General features: G+C 36.0%; 3 protein-coding genes across 11 annotated transcripts in view; 2 read left to right on the forward strand and 1 right to left on the reverse strand.

Moving 5' to 3' along the window:
* Positions 1-23,584, reverse strand: part of fmoda (fibromodulin a) — a 45,273-nt gene that overhangs the window by 20,202 nt on the left and 1,487 nt on the right. The gene's annotated exons all lie outside the window — the stretch shown is intronic.
* Positions 6,068-10,915, forward strand: LOC122354220 (proline/arginine-rich end leucine-rich repeat protein). Its single transcript, XM_043252354.1, has 3 exons — positions 6,068-6,351; positions 9,147-10,129; positions 10,203-10,915. The coding sequence occupies exons 2-3, from the start codon at positions 9,151-9,153 to the stop codon at positions 10,364-10,366; spliced, it is 1,143 nt and encodes a 380-aa protein (XP_043108289.1). The 5' UTR covers positions 6,068-6,351; positions 9,147-9,150; the 3' UTR covers positions 10,367-10,915.
* Positions 13,426-16,040, forward strand: il19l (interleukin 19 like). The gene is made up of 6 exons (XM_043252367.1): positions 13,426-13,502; positions 13,587-13,765; positions 14,280-14,342; positions 14,467-14,619; positions 15,001-15,075; positions 15,277-16,040. Exons 2-6 carry the CDS (start codon positions 13,604-13,606, stop codon positions 15,361-15,363), a joined length of 540 nt encoding a protein of 179 aa, XP_043108302.1. The 5' UTR covers positions 13,426-13,502; positions 13,587-13,603; the 3' UTR covers positions 15,364-16,040.

Genomic DNA, 23,584 nt, shown 5'->3' on the forward strand with positions numbered 1-23,584 from the left:
AAAAATGAAGTTCTAGGATTCCAATTAAAATAAAACCCTTTTGTGTCAAATCATATCGACAGTGTAATTATTTTCACCTGTGTTTTTTAGCAGTTCAGTTACATTTACAGTGTCCTCTGTCAGTTTTAACTGGAATTTTGACAGAAATTAATTTTCATATCGTATAACAACTCACAGCTCTGCTGCATGTTCTGGCCTAGCAGTTTTGTAATAAAAGAAACTCCGTATTCACAACGTCCCTCTTAAGCGCGCTGCAATACTGTCAATGCTGTCGAGAACACTTGCTTCTGCCAAGGCTGAAAACACTACAAAAATGATTACATCCTCTTTGCGAATTAATCAAAGAACATAATACAGTGTCTGTGACAGAGACAAAGCATTTTGTGAACTACTGATCTTCGGACAGAAACATTCTATCGTGTGACATAAAGAACAATCACAGGTCCCTTAGCGAGCATCCATGAGCAAATTTAGTTCAGCCAAAACAAAACATGTCCTCTAAAAGAAATATTGTCATGATAGAGAATGACGTGCCTTGGCTTCTTTTGTTTCTCGTACAATGGATACGGATAACTGTATCATATTTGGCCACCTTAGGATTCTGTTAACTCTGGCTAACACAGTCTCCTAAATACATGGCAACTATGTTGGTACCAGAAAAAGTTACTGAAATACGACAAATCACTAAAACTCTGCACGGATATCCACAAAAAGGATGCTGTCTGGACAAGCGGTAAGTGTTCCTGCGAGTGAAAGAGTGAGAACAAGCACGCTTTTATGTTTGTGCAATCGAGGCTGAATTTTTGTTTTTAGGACAAAGTACTTACGACCCAGTAGACATAGAAGAGAGTGAAGTCAACCACAACATCTAAAGCGCAAGAGCTCAATCTTACCGGTCCAGTGGAATTAAGTATAAGTAATACAGATCATTCTCAAACTATGTCATTTTGTCACACTTGTGCTGGTTCTCCCCCAAAACATACCGTTCTACCGATCTACAGAACGACTCCTCTTCTAAAAGACTGTGAGTTAATGGGCCATGGATTCAAGATGCCGTAACTCACTCTGGGATCTAGGAAGATATTTTTTCTAGTGCAGAAAAGCAGTCGAGGATCAGCCTGGTGTGGACTTCGTATTCCCCATTAGCAGAGCAATAACAGCACAAAGAACGTGAAAAATTTTTATCATTCATACAGCTGTCAAATGATTAATCATTATTAATTCTATCCTAAATAAAAGTTGTTGTTTATGTAATATACAATATGTATGTGTACTGTGTTTATTACGTGTATAAAATATACTATATATATATATATATATATATATATATATATATATATATATATATATATATATCAAATATTATATTTTATATAATATGTTAATATGCATATATATATATAAACACAACATTTTTTGTTAAATGTATATGTATTTATATATACATAATACACAGTACACTCACATATGTAAACAAAAAAAATATATATATATATATTTTGAATGTGATTCATATATATGTGTGTGTGCGTGTGTGCATTTTTTTTATTGCTAAAAGGTTAAAAAAATATTTACATACACCACCCTAAACATAGCCAGACAGAATAATGGGAAATGAAATAATATACAGCTGTGTTGTGGTAAAGTCATTAGTAAGCCAAAAGACAGATTCATATTACCTATGAAAGAAGAGGTGGTCCCACAACGGACCTCAGAAATAAGGGTCCAACTGGAGCATATTGTAGCAGTGGTTGTCAGAACTGCCTATGAGGGCATTCAGGCCCATTAAAACATGCCTTCTTTAGTTATCCAAATAACTATAAATAACATACGAAACGATGCACATCCATCAAACCAGTTCATTCATCAAATGCATCTGGACCAAAGGATATCGTGGAAAAAGGTACATCAACAAAATCAGTTCAAAGTAAACGTTCAATTAACACAAGAAACAATCAAACACATGTTTTAAATAAAGCTATTCAAAATGTTTGGATGCGTTTGTTTGTTTGTTAGGTAGTTGTGTTACAAGGTTATTCGTAGGTAACACAGTAGCATTATACAAAAAGGAATAAATCACAAAAGGCAGAAAACAAAGCAAACTTACATTTTAGGCACATTATTTAGTCAGTTTTTACTAAAACTAAAGAGTTTTAAACAGCCGTAGAAGACTGCTACATCTTTCAGTCTTGATGAAGTTCTTAAATTGAAGTGTTTTTGAATGAAAGGGTAGAGTGACGGCTTCAGTTACTCAATCATGTTTGGTTCATGCATGAATCAGTGTGTTTAAACAAACTGGTTCAGTGAATGATTCAGTGATTTATTTAAATACAGTGTTTTGTCACCAGCCACTGGAGAAAAGATGTAACCCACAGAAATAGTCACTGAACAGAGATACAAAAATATTATTATTTTATTATTATATATTATTATGACTTATATATTATTATATGACTTAAATATATTATTATGACACTTAAAGTGGCAGAGCATCTTTATGCCAGTTGGCTACAATACTAACTACACATTAATTGTGGCAATGTTTTATTGCCACCTACTGAAGGAATGAGGAAGAACCCACAGAAATAAGCATTGAACAAAGATACAAAGAAAAATATTCTTCTTCTCATTATTATTATTACAGCCAGAAATTCTGAAATGTTGGGACAATAAAAAAAATGTATTCACAATAAAATATAGATAACAAAACATAAAATATGATAATTTTATGCACAAAATGAACTCATTTCAAATCTCCTCTTCTTTTTAAAACGGTTTAAAGATGTCAGGGCATCGAGGATTTGAGTTTCCGTAGTTTTGGTCTCATTCTTGCCTGATATAGGTTACCAGCTGCTGAAGGGTTTGTGGTCACCTTTAAAATATTTTCCTTTAATGATGCGCCAAATGTGTTCTTTAGGTGAAAGATGTGGACTGTAGACAGGCCAATTCAGCACCTTTCTGCTATAAAGCCATGCTTTTGTAATAGCTACAGTATGTGGTTTTGAATTGTCCTGCAGAAATACACAAGGCCTTCGCTGAAACAGACATCATCTGGAGGATCACATGTTGCTCTAAAACATTTATATACCTTTCAGCATTCATAGTACCTTACAAAACATACAAGCTACCCATACCGTATGTATTTATGCACCCCCATAGCATCAGCGATGCTGGCCTTTGAACTGAACATCAATAAAACACTGGAAGGTCTCCCTCCTTATTAGCCCGGAGGACAAAGCGCCATGTAGTAATGTCATTGACAGAATCATGCTGACGAGTAATGCAGTGTCATCTGAGGGCCCGAAGACCACAGGCATCGGACGGAGGTCTTCGGCCATATCCACAGAGCATATTAATGCCAGTCAGCTCCAATACGACCTGCCGCATAATAATCTTTAAATTCAGTTTACCCTTTATAACATATGCCAAATCTACATGCCCTGACCCTGCTTTGTTTTCACACATTCAGCTATGAATGGATCAGGTAATGAGCTCTAGCTTCATTTACTTGGCTGACTTCCCAGAAAAACCCTTCAGGTGCGATTACTTACAGTAGGAGATTTGCTGAGTTCACATACTCTACCTAGGGGGTTTGGCAAATTGTGGTTGTTATTGGTGTCAGGCCCTCCGGGTGGCAGAAAGAGCTTGGTAAGCAAGGATCCCAATGAATCTCAGTCCGATTACATCAACCAGACCACCACCATCATCAAAATGCTTACGGTGGCCACAACTGCATTACCAGTGGCACAACATTAATTGAAAACTAGAGGAAAAAGCTGGGTGGTGAACTGTTTATGACACATCGCTAAGCATCTGCTTCTGATCCCAAATTTTGTTCTGGGTGGCAAATCTACAAGGTGTAATGTTTGGTTTGTTAATGGGGATGTAATACAATTACATAAAAAAATTATATGCATTTTTTGTCAATACAGAAATCAAAGTCTGCACCCCAGTGATTGCATTGCTCACACATACTGTGCACATATTTGAGCCTGCACATCTGTCAATCATTTGTGTCTGTCTGTGAATGTGTGTAAGCACACAATAAAATCAGCCCAGATGGCAATACTGCACACATAAGACACACACAATCATCTGTCAAGCACATGCCGGATGAAATACTTCTTACCTTAGCAAAATTAGAAGAACAATGTGAGTGAATTTGCTTTAGATGCTCGTGGTCAGTTCAACACTGCACCACATTTTTGACTAACCTTGGTTGTTTTCACTCTGTGCCAAATCATTAAGCTATTGGCAATAAATCTTAAAACATGCAATTAAGCTTGATGTGCAAATAAATTTAAGTTGTATGAGGAAGGAAGACATTTCCTTGCCAAAAGGGTACTCAACTTACAACCTTTCCAGCCTTTTACTTTTTAATTAACAACAAACTTTGGGTTTTCCCTAGATGATAATGGTACTGGCATTACAATATAGTCTTGGCAGAGATGTATTGCTGCGCAATACACAAAATCTGACCTAAATTAGTTTTAATACTGAGATTAAAAATAAAGGGGCTACTCCCTAACATCCCTAAGATCTCACAGCATCCCTAAGATCTCTCACAGTACTTCAACAAAAACGACAAAAAAACAACTCATTTCAACAACTCAAAAATGCAACTCATTTTATCTAAAAATCATTGAACTGGAATACTTTCTCTGATTTCTGTAGAAATGTCCTGTTTTTTGACAATATTACACATAAATTATTTTATTTAAAAACACTACATTTAAATGTAAAAAAAAACATCAATATACAGTGGGAAAAAATATATCATTTTATATCTCAAAAAGTATCTCATGAAAAAATGTCTCATATCTCAAAAAGTGTGACTTTTTATCTTATAACGTAATTATGTATTTTTTTCATAATGTGACTCACACTTTTTCCTTATAACTGCAAGTGTGATTTTTATTGTCATTGGGACTTATCATCCTAGTTTGACTTTATACCTTATAATCGTGAAATATTTTTGATTTTATCTTTATACTTTATACAGTATATCACAATTGTGCTTCATAATGCATCTTATAGTGTAACTTTATACCTCACAACTGACTTTTTCTTATCATTGCACCTTTATATTTCACATTGCAATCTTTTTCATCATAATTGTGACTTAATGTCTTGTCATTTTACCATAATTGCCATTTCATAGCTTCTTTGTATCACAAAGTGTGACAAATTATTTCTCATAATAGTATGTTAACTTTTTATTATTATATTAATTATATGATTGAGTGAGTGTGATAGCTAATGTGTGTTTGTGTATGTGTGTGTGTTGGGGGGGTATTTGTGGTGGGTTGAAATGGGCTGGTAGGTCTCTGAGCTGTTTAAGAGCTCCAATCAATCCTTGAATGTAGCTCACCACAATTACAGCCCACGAATGTATGATTCTCATTTAGTCCAGATGTGCAAATAGGGACATTGCCAGCGATCTCAGAGGAAGAACACACTAAACAGTCATTTTAAAACCTGCAACTGACAGCACTAAACAGCATATATAGCAGATGTTGGTCCTCCAGATGTTGAAGTCCTTTTGGGTATAAAATATAAGCATGAGTCTGACCTCACAGTGTGAATGTGCAATTGTGAGTGAAGGAGATAAATAGGTTTCGATGGGAATAAAAACTATGTTTTTCACATCTCGTCACCATTGCCCTGCAGCTGCAGCTCTCTGCACAAGGCCCGAAAGCACAAGAAAGAGAGAAAAAGTAACTGTGAGAGAGGTTACCTAAAACCTAGAGCACTGAGAATCACAGTCAGACGATCCCAAATAAGGGAGATCATGTGATGAGACTTTTTATAACTTCAGAGAAAATCAGGCATACACCACCCAAGTATGCAAAAAGCAAAAAATAGGAAACTATCCAGTACTCTGTGGTTCAAAACTAAATAAAAAGCACATGATTTTGATGAAGTATCCCAAGGATCCACGTGATCGGCCAGAGGACGGAGCTGGAAAGAATTCTGACCCCATGCTTTCTGCACTGATCTCCACCCTGTCCCACTGGCCCTGCAGTCCTCAATACACACCCATTTACATGCATCAGTGTGTGCAGCAGGAAAGAACAGATCCCAGTGTTTAGGGATGGACGTTTCAATTTAATTTGAGGCACTTTCCCTGAAGGCGGGGCAGGGAGACAGAATTGTTGACCTCCAGAAGGAAAAGAGGGAACGACCCAATAGGCAGCCTGCTTAGCAGAGGAGAACAGGGGAAGTACGGAGGAAACAGGGGGAAAGAAACAGAGTGAGAGAGGAGGAGAAAGCAAGGTGGGAGAGCAGAACTGTGTGAGAGTGAAGTGACAGCAAGAGGATTCATTAAACGAGGGCAGGAACCAGCAACAGGTAAGAAACCCTTTGTTTCTTCAAAACAGCCATAAATCTCAAATGAGACATGCAACATAAATGCATACAAAACAATCAGGAAATCCATGGATGCTGGCAAGAAATGGCACACGACTTTAGCTATTGCCTCAGTCCTAAAGTCTGCTTTCTCTAGCCAAGCGTCATTTATTCAATTTAGTTAAAGCTTATAAAAATAATGGCATGATTACTTTGGCTGCTCGCTCATTACTTTACGGTACTCTTGCACCTACTTCTTAGGGCTATTTAGCATTAACACAGTGGATTGCAGTGCTAAAACAGGTAGAAAAACGATTCAACCACAAATTTGAAATTGAATCTAAAAATATACATGCAATAAATAAATAAATTAAAGACAGAATATCTGTATTTCAACCTGTCCAGGTCTATCCTGTTGTCTGATCTATCAAAGTGTGTACATTTTGAGAAATCAGCAGAAAACAAAATGATGAAAATACCCAACAGTTTATAGCAGAGTCTGGATATTGGGATTCTGTTACCTTCATCAGTCTTGCACCTGATATGCCAGGAGAAGCTTTTTCATTGATTTTCTCCTACATTTTTATTAATCATATCAAACATAGCTAGCAGACCTGTAATGTTTCTAGTCTGATCCATTTCTAGGCAAAAACCATTATTCTCTTGGTTCAGAATTAATACATCCCAGAGACCTCTTTTGTCTTTTACAACATCTTTCAACCAAATCTAAAACTCAACAGTTCCCTCCTATTTTGAGTCTTGCCAGGGCTGACTCATAACATGTTTTTGTTATTATGCATTTGTCTTATGCCTAGTAATGACCTAAATCTCCTTATATGGTCACAAATATAATTTAGCTTTGTCAATCAGCATTTCTGAATAAATCAGCTTTCCTCAAAGCCCAGATGGGATCACGCTCTCATTTGCGCCCCACCTAAAGCAGGCATGCGATATAGAAATAAACAAATCAACACTTTCCCAGGTTTCCTTTCTCTCAAGGCCTGAGCCCTGCTGCACGCTGTCCATGACCACGCAGCTGACACCCAGCCAGGCGCTTTCAGCCAAACATCTGTCTGTGATCATGCATCAGACCCGATGCACTGCTCCTTGTTTTGTGATGTGTTGAGTGTGAGTCTCTGCATAGAACATATAAAATATCCAATTTCTCCAGTGAGATTAACCATCTAGGCTAATCAATACGGTTGAGCAGGGATGTTTTTAGGGTTTGACCCATCTAATCAAATCAAATCTAATATTAAATTACCATAACCCAGTGTAAACATGCCTCACAATGTAAACATCTGCAGGCATCTGTTTTAACCCATTGGTTTATTAACCCAAACAAATCAACCCCGATTAATATAGTTCAAGTTTCCAGCATAATGTTTTTCACAAGCGCAGTATAAAAGAGCGATCAAAGGAAATTCCTGATGGAAGCTCAGGGCAGAAAAAATTCATCAGTCTGTTTATTTTACAAAACCATTTCTTTCCACTGAACCATAGTAAGAACAATAATCTTCAACTTGAGATCACTTCCCGGCAGTGGATCTGCCAAAATATTTCTAAGTGTGGTTTAAAATCACTTATGAAATCATGAGGACTCTGAAAAAAGCCATGAATTCTGCTTTGTATCACAACATTCCTGAAGAGAACATCTGGGCACTTCTCTAAAAATGGAAGCTGAAGCACACTCAGGTAATCAAGATAATGATCCAAAAGACATGCGACTCCAAAGTAAAAAAAGCCAATTATTATTATTTTTCTTTCTCATTTTTTTCTTTAATTCACACATAAATCCAAAAGAGATGTGGCATAAAATTGTAAAATATAAAATTATTTGCTTTTTTAAATTTGATTGAAGTTCAAGTCCAACAAAACTGTTGTTGAATAATTTAAGCTTTGGTAGCAGTCATTGTTATCACATACTGTAAGAGTTAAGAAACAGATAAAGAATCCGTCTCTCATTTTTGACCTAATGGGAGACGTTATTAATATAAAGAGTTTTGAAATATATGTTATATGCATAAATAATAATAATAAAAAAATCAAGTAACATGGCTCATTTTTACACTTTTTTCTTTCTGCAAACTAAATGATAAAGTAATGACAAACTTCCTAAAAAAATTTCTGGCGAAGTTGGTTGGCTACTCCGTTTGATCTAGATTTATACTTATTAATCCTCTGAGAATTATGTAATGCATCTGTTGTTCCAGCAATCAGCAATTAAACCGTGGGTTTTGTTGAGCAAAACTGACACACAGAGGTGCAGATAGCATAGTAACGCTGCAACTGTTCCAGCCACTGGTTTCCTCTAAGCTCCCCTGGGTGTTTAGCCTGTTTCCCTCATTAGGACTCACTCTTTCCTAGGTCTTACATTGCACAATAGACTCTTTATCAGAGGCCTGTGCAGAAAAACCTGTAAATCCAGAGCTGCTTTTTTTCATGGTCTGTAGAAGTCGTAATAATCCAGCCAAACTGGAAGAATACATGACCGCATGCTTTGACAAAGATGAAAGCAAAGATTGTCTGTAGCTCTGTCATGCAAAAAGAAACAGAATCCAAGAAACATGACACGTCTCCTGTAGAGCTCAGTGATGTTTGAAAAAAAAAAAAGTGCTACAAATCCGCAATTGAACTGACTTGTTACTTACCATCTTCTATAAAGAAAATAAAGCCTAATTCAAATAAATTGCGTTTTTTTTTTAACTACTTGTTTCAGTGTTTTGATCATTTAAAAAAGTAATTATGAAAGAACTGATTAGCACAGGATAAATATTTCTTGCTGCTTCTCTATTCAGGACCATGAAAGCTGGGCTTGCATACTGCTCTCTTCTTGTCCTTCTTCTGATCACGGATGTCTGTGGCCAGCGAAGACAAAAACCAAAGCCTGTCCGTCCATCTACAACCAGGAAACCTCCTGCTCCCAGGAAACCTTCGCCTCCTGCCCCAAAATCTGAACCCGAGCCCCAGGAACCCACAGACTTTCCCCCTCCGATCATAGGCCCTCCCTCTGAATTCCCAGACTGCCCCAGAGAGTGCTTCTGTCCACCATCTTACCCAAATGCCTTGTACTGTGAAAACCGCAACCTCCGGAAAGTCCCGGTCATCCCGTTCCGCACACACTACCTATACCTACAGAACAACTACATTGACCAAGTCACCGCAGACCCCTTTAAAAACTGCACTGAGCTTAAGTGGATAAATCTCGGAAATAACCGCATCCGTTCAGTAGAGAAAAACGCGTTTGAGAAGCTTCCGAACCTCCTTTACCTTTATATGGAGAGAAACGAGCTAAAGGAGGTGCCTGACGACTTGCCGGGCGGTCTGGAGCAGCTTAGACTCAGCCGCAACCAAATATCGAAGATCCCTTCTGGAGCATTCAGTAAGATGGAACATCTCGCACTTCTGGATCTGCATAACAACAGGATCAGCGACAGCAGCTTGGGCAAGAACATCTTCAAAGATCTGAAGAACCTGATTCAGCTCAACCTGGCCCACAACATCCTCAGGAAGATGCCCGCGAATATTCCCAAGAGCCTCTTCCAACTCTTCTTGGACAGAAATAACATCGAGGAGATTCCACAGGATTACTTCAAGCATTTCACACACCTGGCCTTTGTGAGACTTAACTACAACCAGCTTAGCGACAAAGGTCTTCCAAAGATGGTATTCAACGTGAGCTCGCTTTTGGATTTGCATTTGTCCCATAACAAGCTGAGCACGATTCCCCCGTTCAACATCGAGCTGGAGCAACTTCACCTCAACCACAATAACATTGAGAGTACGTACTTCATTATTTGTTACTGTTCCAAAGAATGTCTTCTCCGCAATAACACATCTGCTTATCTTTGCAGGTTTAAACGGCACTGAGATCTGTCCTTCTAACTCTTTCAACCTTCATGATGAGAACGGTGCGCCCAAACTGAGATACCTGCGTCTGGACGGCAATCACTTGAGTCCTACCGTCCCCTCAGATATTATCATGTGCTTCAGACACCTTTATGCTATAGTAATGTAAGATTGTTTGAGTGACGAACAGATTCATAAATGCCTGTGCACAACCAGGCCTTCCTGTCTACTTGACAGTACTGATTGAATCAAACAGTACCGGAGATACAAGTAAAGAATACATTTTTAAACAATGCAATTTTTCCCCTTTATGTTCAGGAATGTTTCATTGTGTAACCTAAAATCCTTCAATGCATCATATTTATTGAATTTCCTGCCTTGAATACAACTGAGCATGAGTATTCTGCATTAAACGTTTCTATGTGATTACACAAAACAGAAGCATCAGCTATGTGGCTGAGTGGAATTAATTAAACCCTAAAAATAAAGGTACATTAATGGACGTAGTGTGGCAGACCACCAGCGTAGTTACAACGGAGAAATATACTGGTCTATGGTGTAGACTAAAATACAATGAAACTAAATGATAAGTGGGGGAATAACGTAACTACTGTGTAGTTGAAAATGTCCTTAATGTACCTGTGTTTTTAAGGTACTGTGTAGTCCTGCCTTTATCTTGTGTCAGTATTATATATAAATAAATATGTATATAATAAAATCTTCCATTTCAACATGCTTTAAAAAAAGAACACTTCACATAACACGACACAGAATACAACAATAAAACTAGAAAATAAGCAGATTTAGTGTACAATTTGCTATGCATTCTTAAAAACGAAGATGCCACAGTACAAAAAAAACTTTTTAGGTTATTTAAAAGAATCTTTTAGCGAACATTTTAAAAAGAAACGACTTTTTTCCTCCCTTTTCCAAAGCCAAGTTTACCTGGCACATTTTTCTAGTATGTTTATAGTGACACCTTGTGGGAACATTGTACATTATATTGAGTAATGTAAACTAAATTGAGTTTATTATCAATAATTAAATTATGTACGCTGTAACACTTTATAATAACAGCATAAAGACCATAAATCATTAGTTAAGCATTAGTAAATAGTCAAATGACCCTTTATAAAACACTGTTCCAACATTAATAAGCTATTTTTTAATACAGCTATAAATGCTTTGTTCTTGAGCGCATCTATAATGTTTAATAATTGTATTTTCATACTTAACAATGAATTACGTTATTTACAAACCAGTTATTTAGGAGCTGTCAGTGGTTCGTAAGATCATTTAGAAAGCGCAGGTAAATGATTAATAATTAATATGTACATTGGTAAATTTTGTAAAAAAATTCTTCCTGCTGTAATTCATGATTAAGTCAGGTAGTTATAAAACATTTAGTAGTCGCCAGCCGTCTATTTTTGCGAGGACTGTTTAACGCTTGTAAAGCATTTATCTTCCAAACAGAAAAGTTAAACACAGCACAGAAGGATACAGACCACAAACATATTTTTTCAAGATGCAAAAAAAAACTTGAAATGATTGAAAAAATTGAAAATAATCCACTGCAGTTTCATAGAAAACAATCAAATTCAAGTATACGTACGGTGTCATTATGTTCTTTAAATCTAATAAATATGCCTAAAAAATCAAGAACAAGACATTTATGTATTTATAATCTGCTTACTAATGACTATTATTGTTGGGACAATGCTTTATAAACTATTCTGCAAGTTTACTAATGCTTACTTAATGATTCATAGTGTGCAGTTACTATACAAAAAATAACCAATATATGCATAGTCAGGACAGGTATCACAAAGTGAACCACTTAAATCATGTTACATTCAACACCATAAACCATTTATCCGGCAATATAAATTACAAATGTTTTATTAGTGTATACTCTTCCTGCTCACTGACTGCAAATGAATTCCGTATTTCGTAAGTATTTCATGTAATTTGTTTCCTTGCTGAGCAAAGAAGTGTTTCCACACACAGCTACCTGTATTGCTGCATTACTGATTTTATTGGCAAGCATTCAGTGCAACAGTTGTTAGGAAGGACAAAAAGAAATGCCTGCAGCATCAGGAAACAGAGCAAGAAAGGCCTCAGTGTTGTCAATTTCCTGTCAATGTTGGGCTAACAGTTGCAGAAATAGCATTGTACTGGACCACATACTTCTAAAGTTTCTTGTCATTTGATTATGAAATAACCAGTAAACAAACATTGGGTCATAACACAATCATTTATAACATGACACTTTTTCGCCCGCTAAAGGAAATTTTATGTACGCAACGGTTCATGTGAGCTGCGCCGAAAGGTTAAAAAAAGACGCATGATTGAAAAGGAAACTCTGATTTTTCAGCCAGTTTTTTTTTAAATCAGATGCAATGATTTAGACACATGCAATGATTTAGAGATGCTGGTAAAGCTAAAGCTAGTAGTAAATGTCCTAGGTTTAAATTTCAGAAGTGATATGACGAACACGAGCCCCTTATCACCAAGAAGGCCCCTGGGGGACTGTCCCTGTGGTAAGTGTCTGCTTTTTAAATGAAGGCTGCTACATAAAGAATAAGCAAATGGTGAAATGATGAGTAAAGTAAAAGCAGTGTGCGGTCTTTCTTTCTTAAAATTGAAATACAATAATTAATCATTAAATAATAATAAGTCCAGACAAAATAACATCAAAAGTGGAGTGGATAAAATATATTTTGAAGGAAATTAATGTTTATTGGGCTTTAAATTGCCCCAAAATAATTGACATATCATTCCTCAAAGAATCCCGAAGAAGAGAAAAAAGAAGAATTCCATAAAAATATAAAGTGTAACTGCTTGGTCATAATTAGTAATAGCATTTTAGAATGATTTCTAACAGATCACGTGATACTGAAGAATGGAAGGCTTATTTAAATTTAGCTTTGTCATCACAGAAGTACTTCACAATGTTAGCCTACTCGATTTTTGATCGAATAAATGCAGCCTTTGTAAGCATAAAATTTTTTAAATAAACTATATTGCATAACTACACAGTATAACATGCACTACAGGTATAGTAAGATTATGTACTAATTGTTTGGACGGAAGTCCTACATCCCTTCACGCCAATTCCCATAGTGATGAATTAATAATCTGGCAAAGACACGCACTTCCTTTTACTGTAATGGGAGGTAGAAGAAAATCAAGGAATACCTGTCGAAATTCCCCTCCTGTCCCTCTATAAGAGCACCTGCCATCACCATGCAGAGGTGCACATCATCCTGTGAAAAGAAAAACACCTGGACCTCCAACCTCACCAGGTAATAGCATATGCATTTTATCATTTTTACATTCGTGTAGGACATAATATGCTTACGGTTGGCTGTCCTTTCTTTTTATCTCAGGCTGAACTGTCAGTGGCATGATGAAGGACAAGTTCGTCATATATAGCGTGTTTGTATGCACCACGCTGTGCGGTCTATGGGACGCAGCTCAGGGTCGGGGGCTTCACCTGGGCAGTTGTAAAGTAAACATACACACTCAAGAACTCAGGCACCACTTCCAACACATCCGGCAAAGCATGGTAAGCACGGTTACAGGCATGCATTATCTTCAGCATTGACTTGTGTTCGAATATTTGCTGGTGGTTTGATGCATGCTAAAAATGTATAAATGCAGCGAGTCAATTTCCCACCGTGAAAACAACGTCATTGGTGATGACGTCAATGGGATTACTTGACAGGTTTGACATGTCAACCAACAGGTTATAGACTTATTTTAAGTTCTTCTAGACCTCTGCGAGCCCAAATCAAAAGAACAGCATGTGACAAGACATGCTTTTTCATGTTTCGGTTTTGGGTTCAACATGCCAATGATTTTAAGCATGACAAAGGAAAAAAAGAGCAACAACTCAGTCAACCCCTGGAAACTCCTGCCAATGTCTTCAGCTCTTAGTCAAGTTGATTAATCATATCTTTGGCAAAAATGGAGCAAAACATGTATTTGTAATCAACGCCATTTTTGAGGTGGCCTTATTCTATTGCATCTGCGGTTTGAGGTTATGTTATGCAATCTGATAATATCTCGTGTTTTGACAGATTTCTGGAGATGATCAAAAGGGAATCAGGTTACTCAGAAAAGATATGATGCACAGTTTACAGGTAACATTTTTTTTTAAAAACAGATTTGTTTTTTTTGGGGTTTTTTTGTAGGACTTGTAGCATCAAAACCTCGGTACCATATGTACGCAGACTATCATGATTTATGCGTCTTCCCTATTATTAGGCTACAGAAAGCTGCTGTTTTCTCAGGAAGCTCCTTCACTTCTACATGGATAAAGTTTTTATCAACTACACCAGCAGTCATTCCCTACATCGCAGAACCACCAGTGTTCTGGCCAACTCCTTCCTCAGCATCTCCAAGGACCTGCGAGCGTGTGTATGTAACACCGCTAATTACAGACTGTAAGACTGGAAAAAAAATGGGAAAAGTCCCAAATGCTGTCGTAACTCGCAAATCTTTTTTTTACAAAAGGTCAAGGTCAAAGATCCTGATCCTGCTGAGTCATAAAAAATTTGTAGGCTGCAATATTTGGGACTTTTCCTATTGTTTTCATTTTACCGGCCTGTATACCCGTCTGCGAATAAACAGACGTGAAAGTTTTTGATAACCTATACATCAGTAAGCAACTGTAAATGAAATCGAGCTACGTTTAATATAGAATACTGGTGAAGGATTAGGGGCAGATGTAAGTAAAGGAATAGAGAAAGCTTTTAGCAGACTAATCTGATCATGTCGCGGTTTCTGTCTTTTCAAAAGCACTCTAATGCGCACTGTGAGTGTGGGGAAGATGCCACGCTAAAAATCACAACAATTCAAACCACATATGACAAGGTAAGAGGCATGATAACCAACAAAGACTTCTAACACCCACCATTCATGAAATTATCATCTTCCGTGTGAGGTTGTTAATTTTTTTAATTTAATCTGACATCACCTATTATCTTTTATAACACGCATTCCACCAAATGTACAGACTTTTTCCCCACAAACAGAACAAATCAGAAAATGTAAGTTTTTTGTTTTATTTTTCAGCTTGATCAGTCATCGGGAGCAGTAAAGGCCATCGGAGAGCTGGATTCACTACTTGAATGGATAGAAAGCTTCCAGCAGCACCCTTAATGAGAGCCAGGTCTTTATTATAGTTCAGCTGCGTAGATTAATAGAATAAATAACCTTTACTACCTTAAAAGCAGTTTCTAAAAGTTTTCGCTTTCCATAGAGTTTATGTGACAGTAATTTATTTATAATGTAATATTTTGGCGTATTTCTTAGCATATTTGCATGACGTATAAATGTCATGCTGCAAAGTAGACCTTTGCGGTCAGTTTGGTATCTGTGATTTCCATTCTATTGTTGTCAGGTTTTGTTGAGAATCAGCTAAAAACATATCTCTCTCATCTTTATTTGTCTCTAACACTCACTATTCAAATTCTATTCTGTAAAAAAATGCTTTAGCCTAGCTCTATTCTTTTACAGACTGCTTGTTTTCTTAACACTAGCTTCTCTACTCTTTTTGTATTATATCTGCTTTTCTTTTATTTATTATTCAATTGTCAAGGCCCCTAACTACCGCGCTCTATTCTTTTCCTAGTTTTCTTTTTATTTATTATATATAAAAAAAAACCTTACTACGTGTATTGTGTTATGCTACCTAAGATTTGTCTTAACACTTGCATATTGCTCTTATGTTGATTTTGATTGTCCTATTGTTCTATTGTCCTCATTTCTCGCTGTCTGCTAAATGTCTAAACGTAAATGTCTTTATAAAAACACATCATTTATAAAATAAAGATATATTTCAGCTGTTATGAGTCACCTGTTTCACCACAAAATCGATTCGGATTAATTGTAAGCCATTATAGGAAATCACTTAAGAACTGACGCTTCATATGAAGAGTTTTGCATCATAACTGTAAACATAAGTAACCGTATATGTTTGTCATGTTTATGCTAAAGGAAACGTCCTGATGTTAAGAGATGACGCATGCTGTTTCTGCATGCTGTTTTCTGACAGACCTACAGAAACACAAACCGCATTTATAATTTCACTTTAGGTAACTTTATCACGACCATTCATATCAAACAAGAAGATAGCGAGGAACCAATGCGTCATACCACGTCAAATTCTAATTTAATTCTTGATAGAAAGCAACAACGGCGGTAAGAAGGAGAAAGAAATTGAATGACACAACTCTTCTGTTAAATTCCCAATACCACTTGACTATTGATCCACGCAACCATTTTCCAAACCGCTGATTCTCTGTAGGGTCATGGGCATGCTGGAAGCTAAATAAGAGTAGCATGCTATTCCTAATTCAGCCTGGCACCTTGCATACTTCCAACGAGCATCCTGACTGACATCTAGTGGCCAGTAGCCATGTCAAACGTAAAAAAAAAATAAAAAAAAAAAAAAGATATTTGCTTGTGGGATGTCATATTAACACTAAATATTGCTAAATGAAAGGAAGAAAGTATAATAAAACCAATTTAATATTGCGTTTCTATATTTACTAATGCAAACTGCTTACCGGTGGAAATAATAAAACATTTCACCTAATTGTGAAACGATCAAGCACAAAGAAATACATTCTGCTTAAAGAACACATTTAATATTACAATTAATATTATAATTTCTAGCTAATAAGATCTGTAGACTCCCCGTTTGACACACAATTGTTTTTGTTGCTGTAACACTGACAAATCTGTGTATAATTTGAAAGATTAACCATTCACTAAACAACATTAAAGATAACTAACCCATGGATGACGACACTGTAATCTTATATGCAAGAGCGAGATACAGTTTCGTTTCAACAAATATGTGAAAGTGCAATATAAAACCGAGATAATTTGGCGCTGTAGGAGAGGGGACAACTTAAACGTCATGGAGACTTTTATACACTCGCAGCATTCAAATATTTCAAAGCTTTCCAGTGACAAAACGAATTATTCCATTCGAAATAGCCGATTACTGGTACTAAATAACGTGCACTGCATAGCTGACATGGCTTATATTTTATGAATCACTTTCATAACAGCTTTAAAAAAAAAAAAAAAAAAACATTAGTGAATTCACTGAAACCAGCTCAGCATAACAGGAAATTTCCTGCGTTTCAGATCTTGCTGATCAATTGACACATAAAATTACACCAAAAATAACAGCAAGCAAAGCACGCTAAGCAAAGCGCTACATAGAGCAAGTCATTTACTGTATTAAGAATACCGTCCCTTTATCTGCTTCCCCCCTTTATCTCACAAACACACACACAAATCCAACGGGAGAGCACAAAGTTCTTCAGTAAGCAGACGGTCGAGGCTATTTTATTCACATCAGAAAAGGTTATTCAATATGATTTTAAATTACAATAACAAAAAAATAGCCTAAAAAAAGTGACAAACTCAAACTCAATAAAGATAAGTAAACAGTCAGCGATGCGTTAAAAGTAAAAAACTAGTTACAAGCAGTATCTTCACTCATTAAACAACATAGGTCCCTGCAACAATACTTGCAGAGACAGGTATTATTAAAATATATAAGAATTTGTAATTAACTGTTAAAAGCAAATAAAGTAACAAAACTTCTCTATGAGCAGTGGATTCAGATTGTGTTTGCATCTCAACTGCTTAAAATAACTTTTTTTTTAAACCACAATGTAAACTATTCCTTTTTACTGACCATATTGTACAGCAGCAGTGCATTACTGTGATCAAGGCATTACTCCAAAATCTCAGCATAGTCCCTCGCTGCAGAACAAAAGACACAGGGATACCAGGATCTTGTGTGCTGCAGTGAGGAACATCTTCAAAGTCTCTAAATGTGTCTACATGTGTCTGAGTACAGCAGAGTACAACACGCCGCTATGTATTGTGTGAAAAGATATTAGGCCAATTTTGTGGATCTTTAACAGTGTTGGGTTTTGATCAATATGATGATAAGTGGAAGTGGGTTTACTGCAGCTGAATATCTAAAGGAGGTGTCCTCTGTCCCAGACATGTGAAGGATGCGAGATAAATACATAGTTCTAATATGAATGTGTGGTGAACCTATGAACCTATAACTCTAAACAGTTGTGTTATCTATCTATCTATCTATCTATCTATCTATCTATCTATCTATCTATCTATCTATCTATCTATCTATCCTTCATTTGACTATTTCTATCTATCTGTCTATCTATCTATCTCTGACTGTTAAAACTACTTAAGACTGAAAACTTTCAAACTTAAAAAAAAACAACCTTTAAACTAAAAACTTGTTAAACTCAATAAATTATTAAACTTCTTTGCATTTTGGTCCAGCTTTCTCAAACCAACTTAAAATTGCTCTTGACAAACTTTTTAATCTACTTATTACTGTTTTTTCTTCTTCTTCTTCTTCTTCTTATTATTATTATTATTATTATTATTATTATTATTATTATTATGCATGCTATCAGCAAAAAGGTCTCCATATTAAGGTAATTTGCCCTTAATTTCAGACATTGCTCTTGAGAAATGTATCGTTCCCCTTAACTGTTAGATGAACTATACGCTCCAGCTGCCAGGTTCACCCAAAACGTAATAAAAATATGCAACATAGTTTAAAATTTCTATAGTTTCAAAAGATCTGTTTTGCATGGTCAATACCAAACGTACAGTACAGTAGGTCACTCTTAACCAAATGGGAAAGAACCTACACAGCACACTTAACACACTTCCTCTAAAACTTCCCAGGACTATGAGCAAAGTTGCACGCTAAGCACCTGAGGCAGCTCACGACTGTCAATCGAATGACCTTTCAAACCCAGAATAGTGTCCACGCACTACTACAGTCAACAATTTATGTTTCATGACACAACATGACATGATATTATATGCATCCATGACTGTCCACATGATATGGAAAAACTGTTTCTTAAGACCACTTCCTCAAATGAAATCTATTTTGGGTAGCTGTCACTCAAAATATTTTGTTAAATTAAACAAGAGGTCACAAACACAAACTCATCTGTTGAATCATTCACTGTTTTACATAAGAAATGTTGACAATTGTGTTGTTGAAGATCAAATATGATGTTTCGGCTACAACACTTCCAGATTTGACACTAGACTTCAAACTGAAATTCAACAGATCCAAAACAAGAATATCATCGAAACAAAATCATTAAAATGAACCGATACTACCATGAACCACAGTAAGTTAACAAGACGCAAAATTATTGAGGTTAGGCTATAAATGATTCTATTTTGATGGATTCATGCTTTCAGCAACCAATAACTGATGTCACAAAACACACTGTGGTTGAACAAACCATATTTATCCTCACTGGAAGTGTATTTAATATAGTCTATAGGTCATATATTATCTCACTTCACATTACAATGACCAAGCAAAAGATAAATTTGCGCCAAAATATCAGAGTGGATTGAGTGGATTTGTTTTTTTAAGCATCTAATACTCTTTTTTAATTCAAAAGGAATAAATTAAATTAACCTAAAATAACAGAAAATCCATTTTATTTCAAATAAATGTACTGTTGAACATTTTCGTGAGCACTAAATCAGCATATTAGAATGATTTCTTCTTTCATGTGAAACTAGAGGAATGACTGCTGAAATATCAGTTTTGCCATCATATAATACATAACTATTTATTTAAGTATTCATATTGTAAAGGTCCTATTTTAGGTGCTGTGACGTCATCTGACGTCATTCTGTATACTGCGTCATTATTGGGTTTCTCTCCTCCCTTTTGCTCTCTCTGTCTCTCACCTATTCATCACAGCTGATGGGAATTAGAGGCAATGTGACTTCCGACTCACAAAGCATACGACTATAAAGCAGCAGAGAAACGTAAATCTAAAGTGTGGTTACAATGACGTTATTTTGAGTTTCCAAAACCACGTAGTTAAGTTAGATTGTTTGGTTTGTTATTTTGGCATTTACTCTCTCCCGACATCTTGGTTAATTAAGTTTGTTTTCTGTTCGGCAGCTGTGGTTAAAAGAGCAGACTGGACAGAAACGGTCATCAAAAATGCTCGAGTTTGCACACTTCTTATAAGAAAAGGTTCAATAAAGTATTGCATTTTGATGTTGTGGGCGCGCCTGAAGTTTTATTGCATCTCATGACTACGTCGTTTATGAAATAATGTCTGTGTGGATGTGTGTAAAACAACAAACTGGCAATTTATATATAATCGTGTATTTGTATATGCATGGTTGTGATAAGCAGGACTAGTGAGTAGTTGCAGCTGGAATAATAACGTAGCTGTAAAAATGGCTGCCTGCCGACAATGTATACACCTTCATTACGACTAGATAGACACTGTGAGTTTGTCTTTACTATAACTTACAGGTCAGATGTGATTCACCTCACTGTAACAATCCTGTCAGATCTTCGGAGTGATCTGGTTTCTTCTAGTTAACCTTTTCCACGGTCCGTTCTGTCGGTCAGTAACGTCATGGACGGTGGGCGGTGCTCGGGTGACGACTGAAGGCGGTGATCTGACGTCATATTTTTTACAAAATTTTTTTTTTTAAATCACAGCTATTTTATGCAGACTGTAGTTTACTGTGGATTGACCATTTTGAAACTTATATGGTAGTTGCGTAGCCCCTAGACCTCACTTATTAGACGTGAAAAATATGACAATATGGGACCTTTGAAGTGTAATAATGTTTCTCAAAACTACTGCATTACTCATGATACAAATATTACTGATCCTAAATGTTTTATTATTTGCATTTTAATATTTGCATTTAACATGCATTGCTTAAAAACAATAATTATATATATATATATATATATATATATATATATATATATATATATATATATATATATATATATAAAACAAACTTGCAACTCCGCATATTAAGATTTAAGATTTCTTGATATTGTCTCTAGATAAAAAAGTCATGCACATTTTGTTCCAGAGACAGGAAGGGAGGAGCTTTTATGCAGCAAAACATACATATATACGCTTCAGCAGACGCACGCTGTTTTGTTTTGGAACATAACCTGTCATGTGGGTACCAGTGCCCGCAAAGGCACGAGCCATAAGCTCCGCTTTACGTGCCGATCGACAAGCCGTCTTGTAGCAGACGTTTCAAATGCGTCACTACGGAGCGCTCATGAGAACAGTGGCTTTGACACCTTAAACAGTTAAACTCAAGAAAAAAATTTGAAACTGAAACTGCTGCAGAATGGTGTGTTGAGCAACTTCCTTTAAAGACAGTAAAGACAGAAACAAAGGCAGTGACCCTTATGAACCAAAAAATAAACTTTTATTTGCATCAAAAAAATTGTATTTGCAACAGTTCATATCTATGTCAAAAATCTATTAAAATATGGTCCAAAGTAGTATACATGTAGTGATAAAAATCACCAGAAACAGAAATGATTAATGTTTTCATGGTGCAAGACTAATAAGGATTAATAAGGGAGTGATTAAACCTGATTAATAAGGAAGTGTAATCAGTTCATCAGCACAATCTTTTGATTAATAAAATCATTTGGATGAATATCAAATTTACAGCCTTTGTAACTTCCCAATATTACAAGTCAATGGGCTTTGGAATGATTTTAGATAAATTATTAGCTGAAACTACCAATTGCTTAACAGAAACTCTCTTAGTCGTGAAATGTGGGACTTTACATCAATTTAACTTATGTAAAACCTATGCAACTAATGTTAAATCACAAGAAATCCGAAATGCCGTATACTGAGAATAACAGTTGTTAAAATTTAGCTCAGGAATCTAGATAATACATTAGAAAGGCCTTTAAATGGGTGAATTATAACTAAGAAGCTGGTATTCTTTAGACAGTTTCATATTTAATGGGTGAACATGAATCTATCAATATGCAAATACTTTCAAGTGTCATAAGAGAAGAGGAAGAAAAGACACCTGTATGAATAACGTATGTTTTCATAAATCCCTTTTTAGCCTTCCCATCAAAGCTCCTAACCTCTGCCCCAAATGCATCACCAATTCAAACCTCGTCATGGGGCAAGGTGTAGTCTGTGTACTAACAACATGTAAGCACTGTTTGTCTCATTGGAAAGCAAGAATAAATGTGGCCAGATCTCAACCAGACATCCCGATGCTCATTGTTTCTCTTGAGTTTTCGAAAGTAGACATAGGCTTTCTCAGTAAATGGCTTTGGTTAAATGCATTATTCATAATATCTTCTTTTGTGTTTAACATAAGAATGATCCAGGTTTGGAACAACAGACGTAAATAGTGACAGAAATGGTCATTTTTAGCTTTTTTAGCTTTTTAGATTTTTAACTATCCCTTTTAAAAATGTAAACGATAGAATGTTGGTAATAGTTGCCACAAAGTGTAAAATAAATCACATCTATTCATTTTTTGTTCCACGGAAGAGAGAGAGAGAGATTTGGAAAAGCTTAATATTGATTAATAAATAATGACAAAATTGTAATTTTTTTGGTGGACAATCCCTTTAATTAAAGTGTCTCCTATGTATGTGAAGCTTACCCTTTTTCTGTATGCACCAGCGCTGTATTTAGCCAGATATGAAAAAGTTAATTTAGCTAAAACATAAGTCAGTTACAGACCCTAATCAAAACAGGCCAGCTGTATAGCTGTGCATGATCATCTAAATAAGTCATAATATGCCTTCTCAGAGTTGTGACAGTCTAGATAAAAGAGTGGTACAGGAATGAATCATTATAAACAAACTCTATTGGTAAATGGTCAGTTGACTTACAGAACCCAGTCTAAATCTCACATACACACACACACACACACACAGTCAATAATCATAAGAGGAAAATGATCTCAGTTTCAGGCTTTCCACAGAATGAATGTTTTACTGCTCAAATGAGTTCAGGAGGCACATTGTACATTCCTTTGTCTTTTTATCCAAAGACCCTCCATTACGTGCTAACTGTCAGTAATCTGCACCGTCAGTAGTATCTCAGGCACATCTTACATCAGTGCACTATGGAGAGAAGAAAACCACCTATTTTGCATCATGGGTTGGGCTTACACCGCTAGTCTTTCACTCTAAAAGCTGCCTTAAATGCTTACATACATCGTATAACGGTCTGTAATGGAAACAGTTTAGCTCATTCATGCTTACATTACTCAGTTAATGACAGCTAATGATATTCCATAACACTCATTTATTTCTTGTAATAACCTGCACCAAAATAAAATTCAGGGAATTCAAGGATGTAAAGAAACATTTTTGAGCATTGCATAACTGTAGAAAAATAAGAAACTGTTTTCCATTGGCTCAATTGACTGACATTTTTCAAACTGCTTTTAACTGCAACAAAGATGGACAAATGTATAATGATTATCAAAGATTTATAATCATTAAACATAC

This window comes from Puntigrus tetrazona, chromosome 11 (assembly GCF_018831695.1).
Source record: "Puntigrus tetrazona isolate hp1 chromosome 11, ASM1883169v1, whole genome shotgun sequence".
Classification (NCBI taxonomy): Eukaryota; Metazoa; Chordata; class Actinopteri; order Cypriniformes; family Cyprinidae; genus Puntigrus; species Puntigrus tetrazona.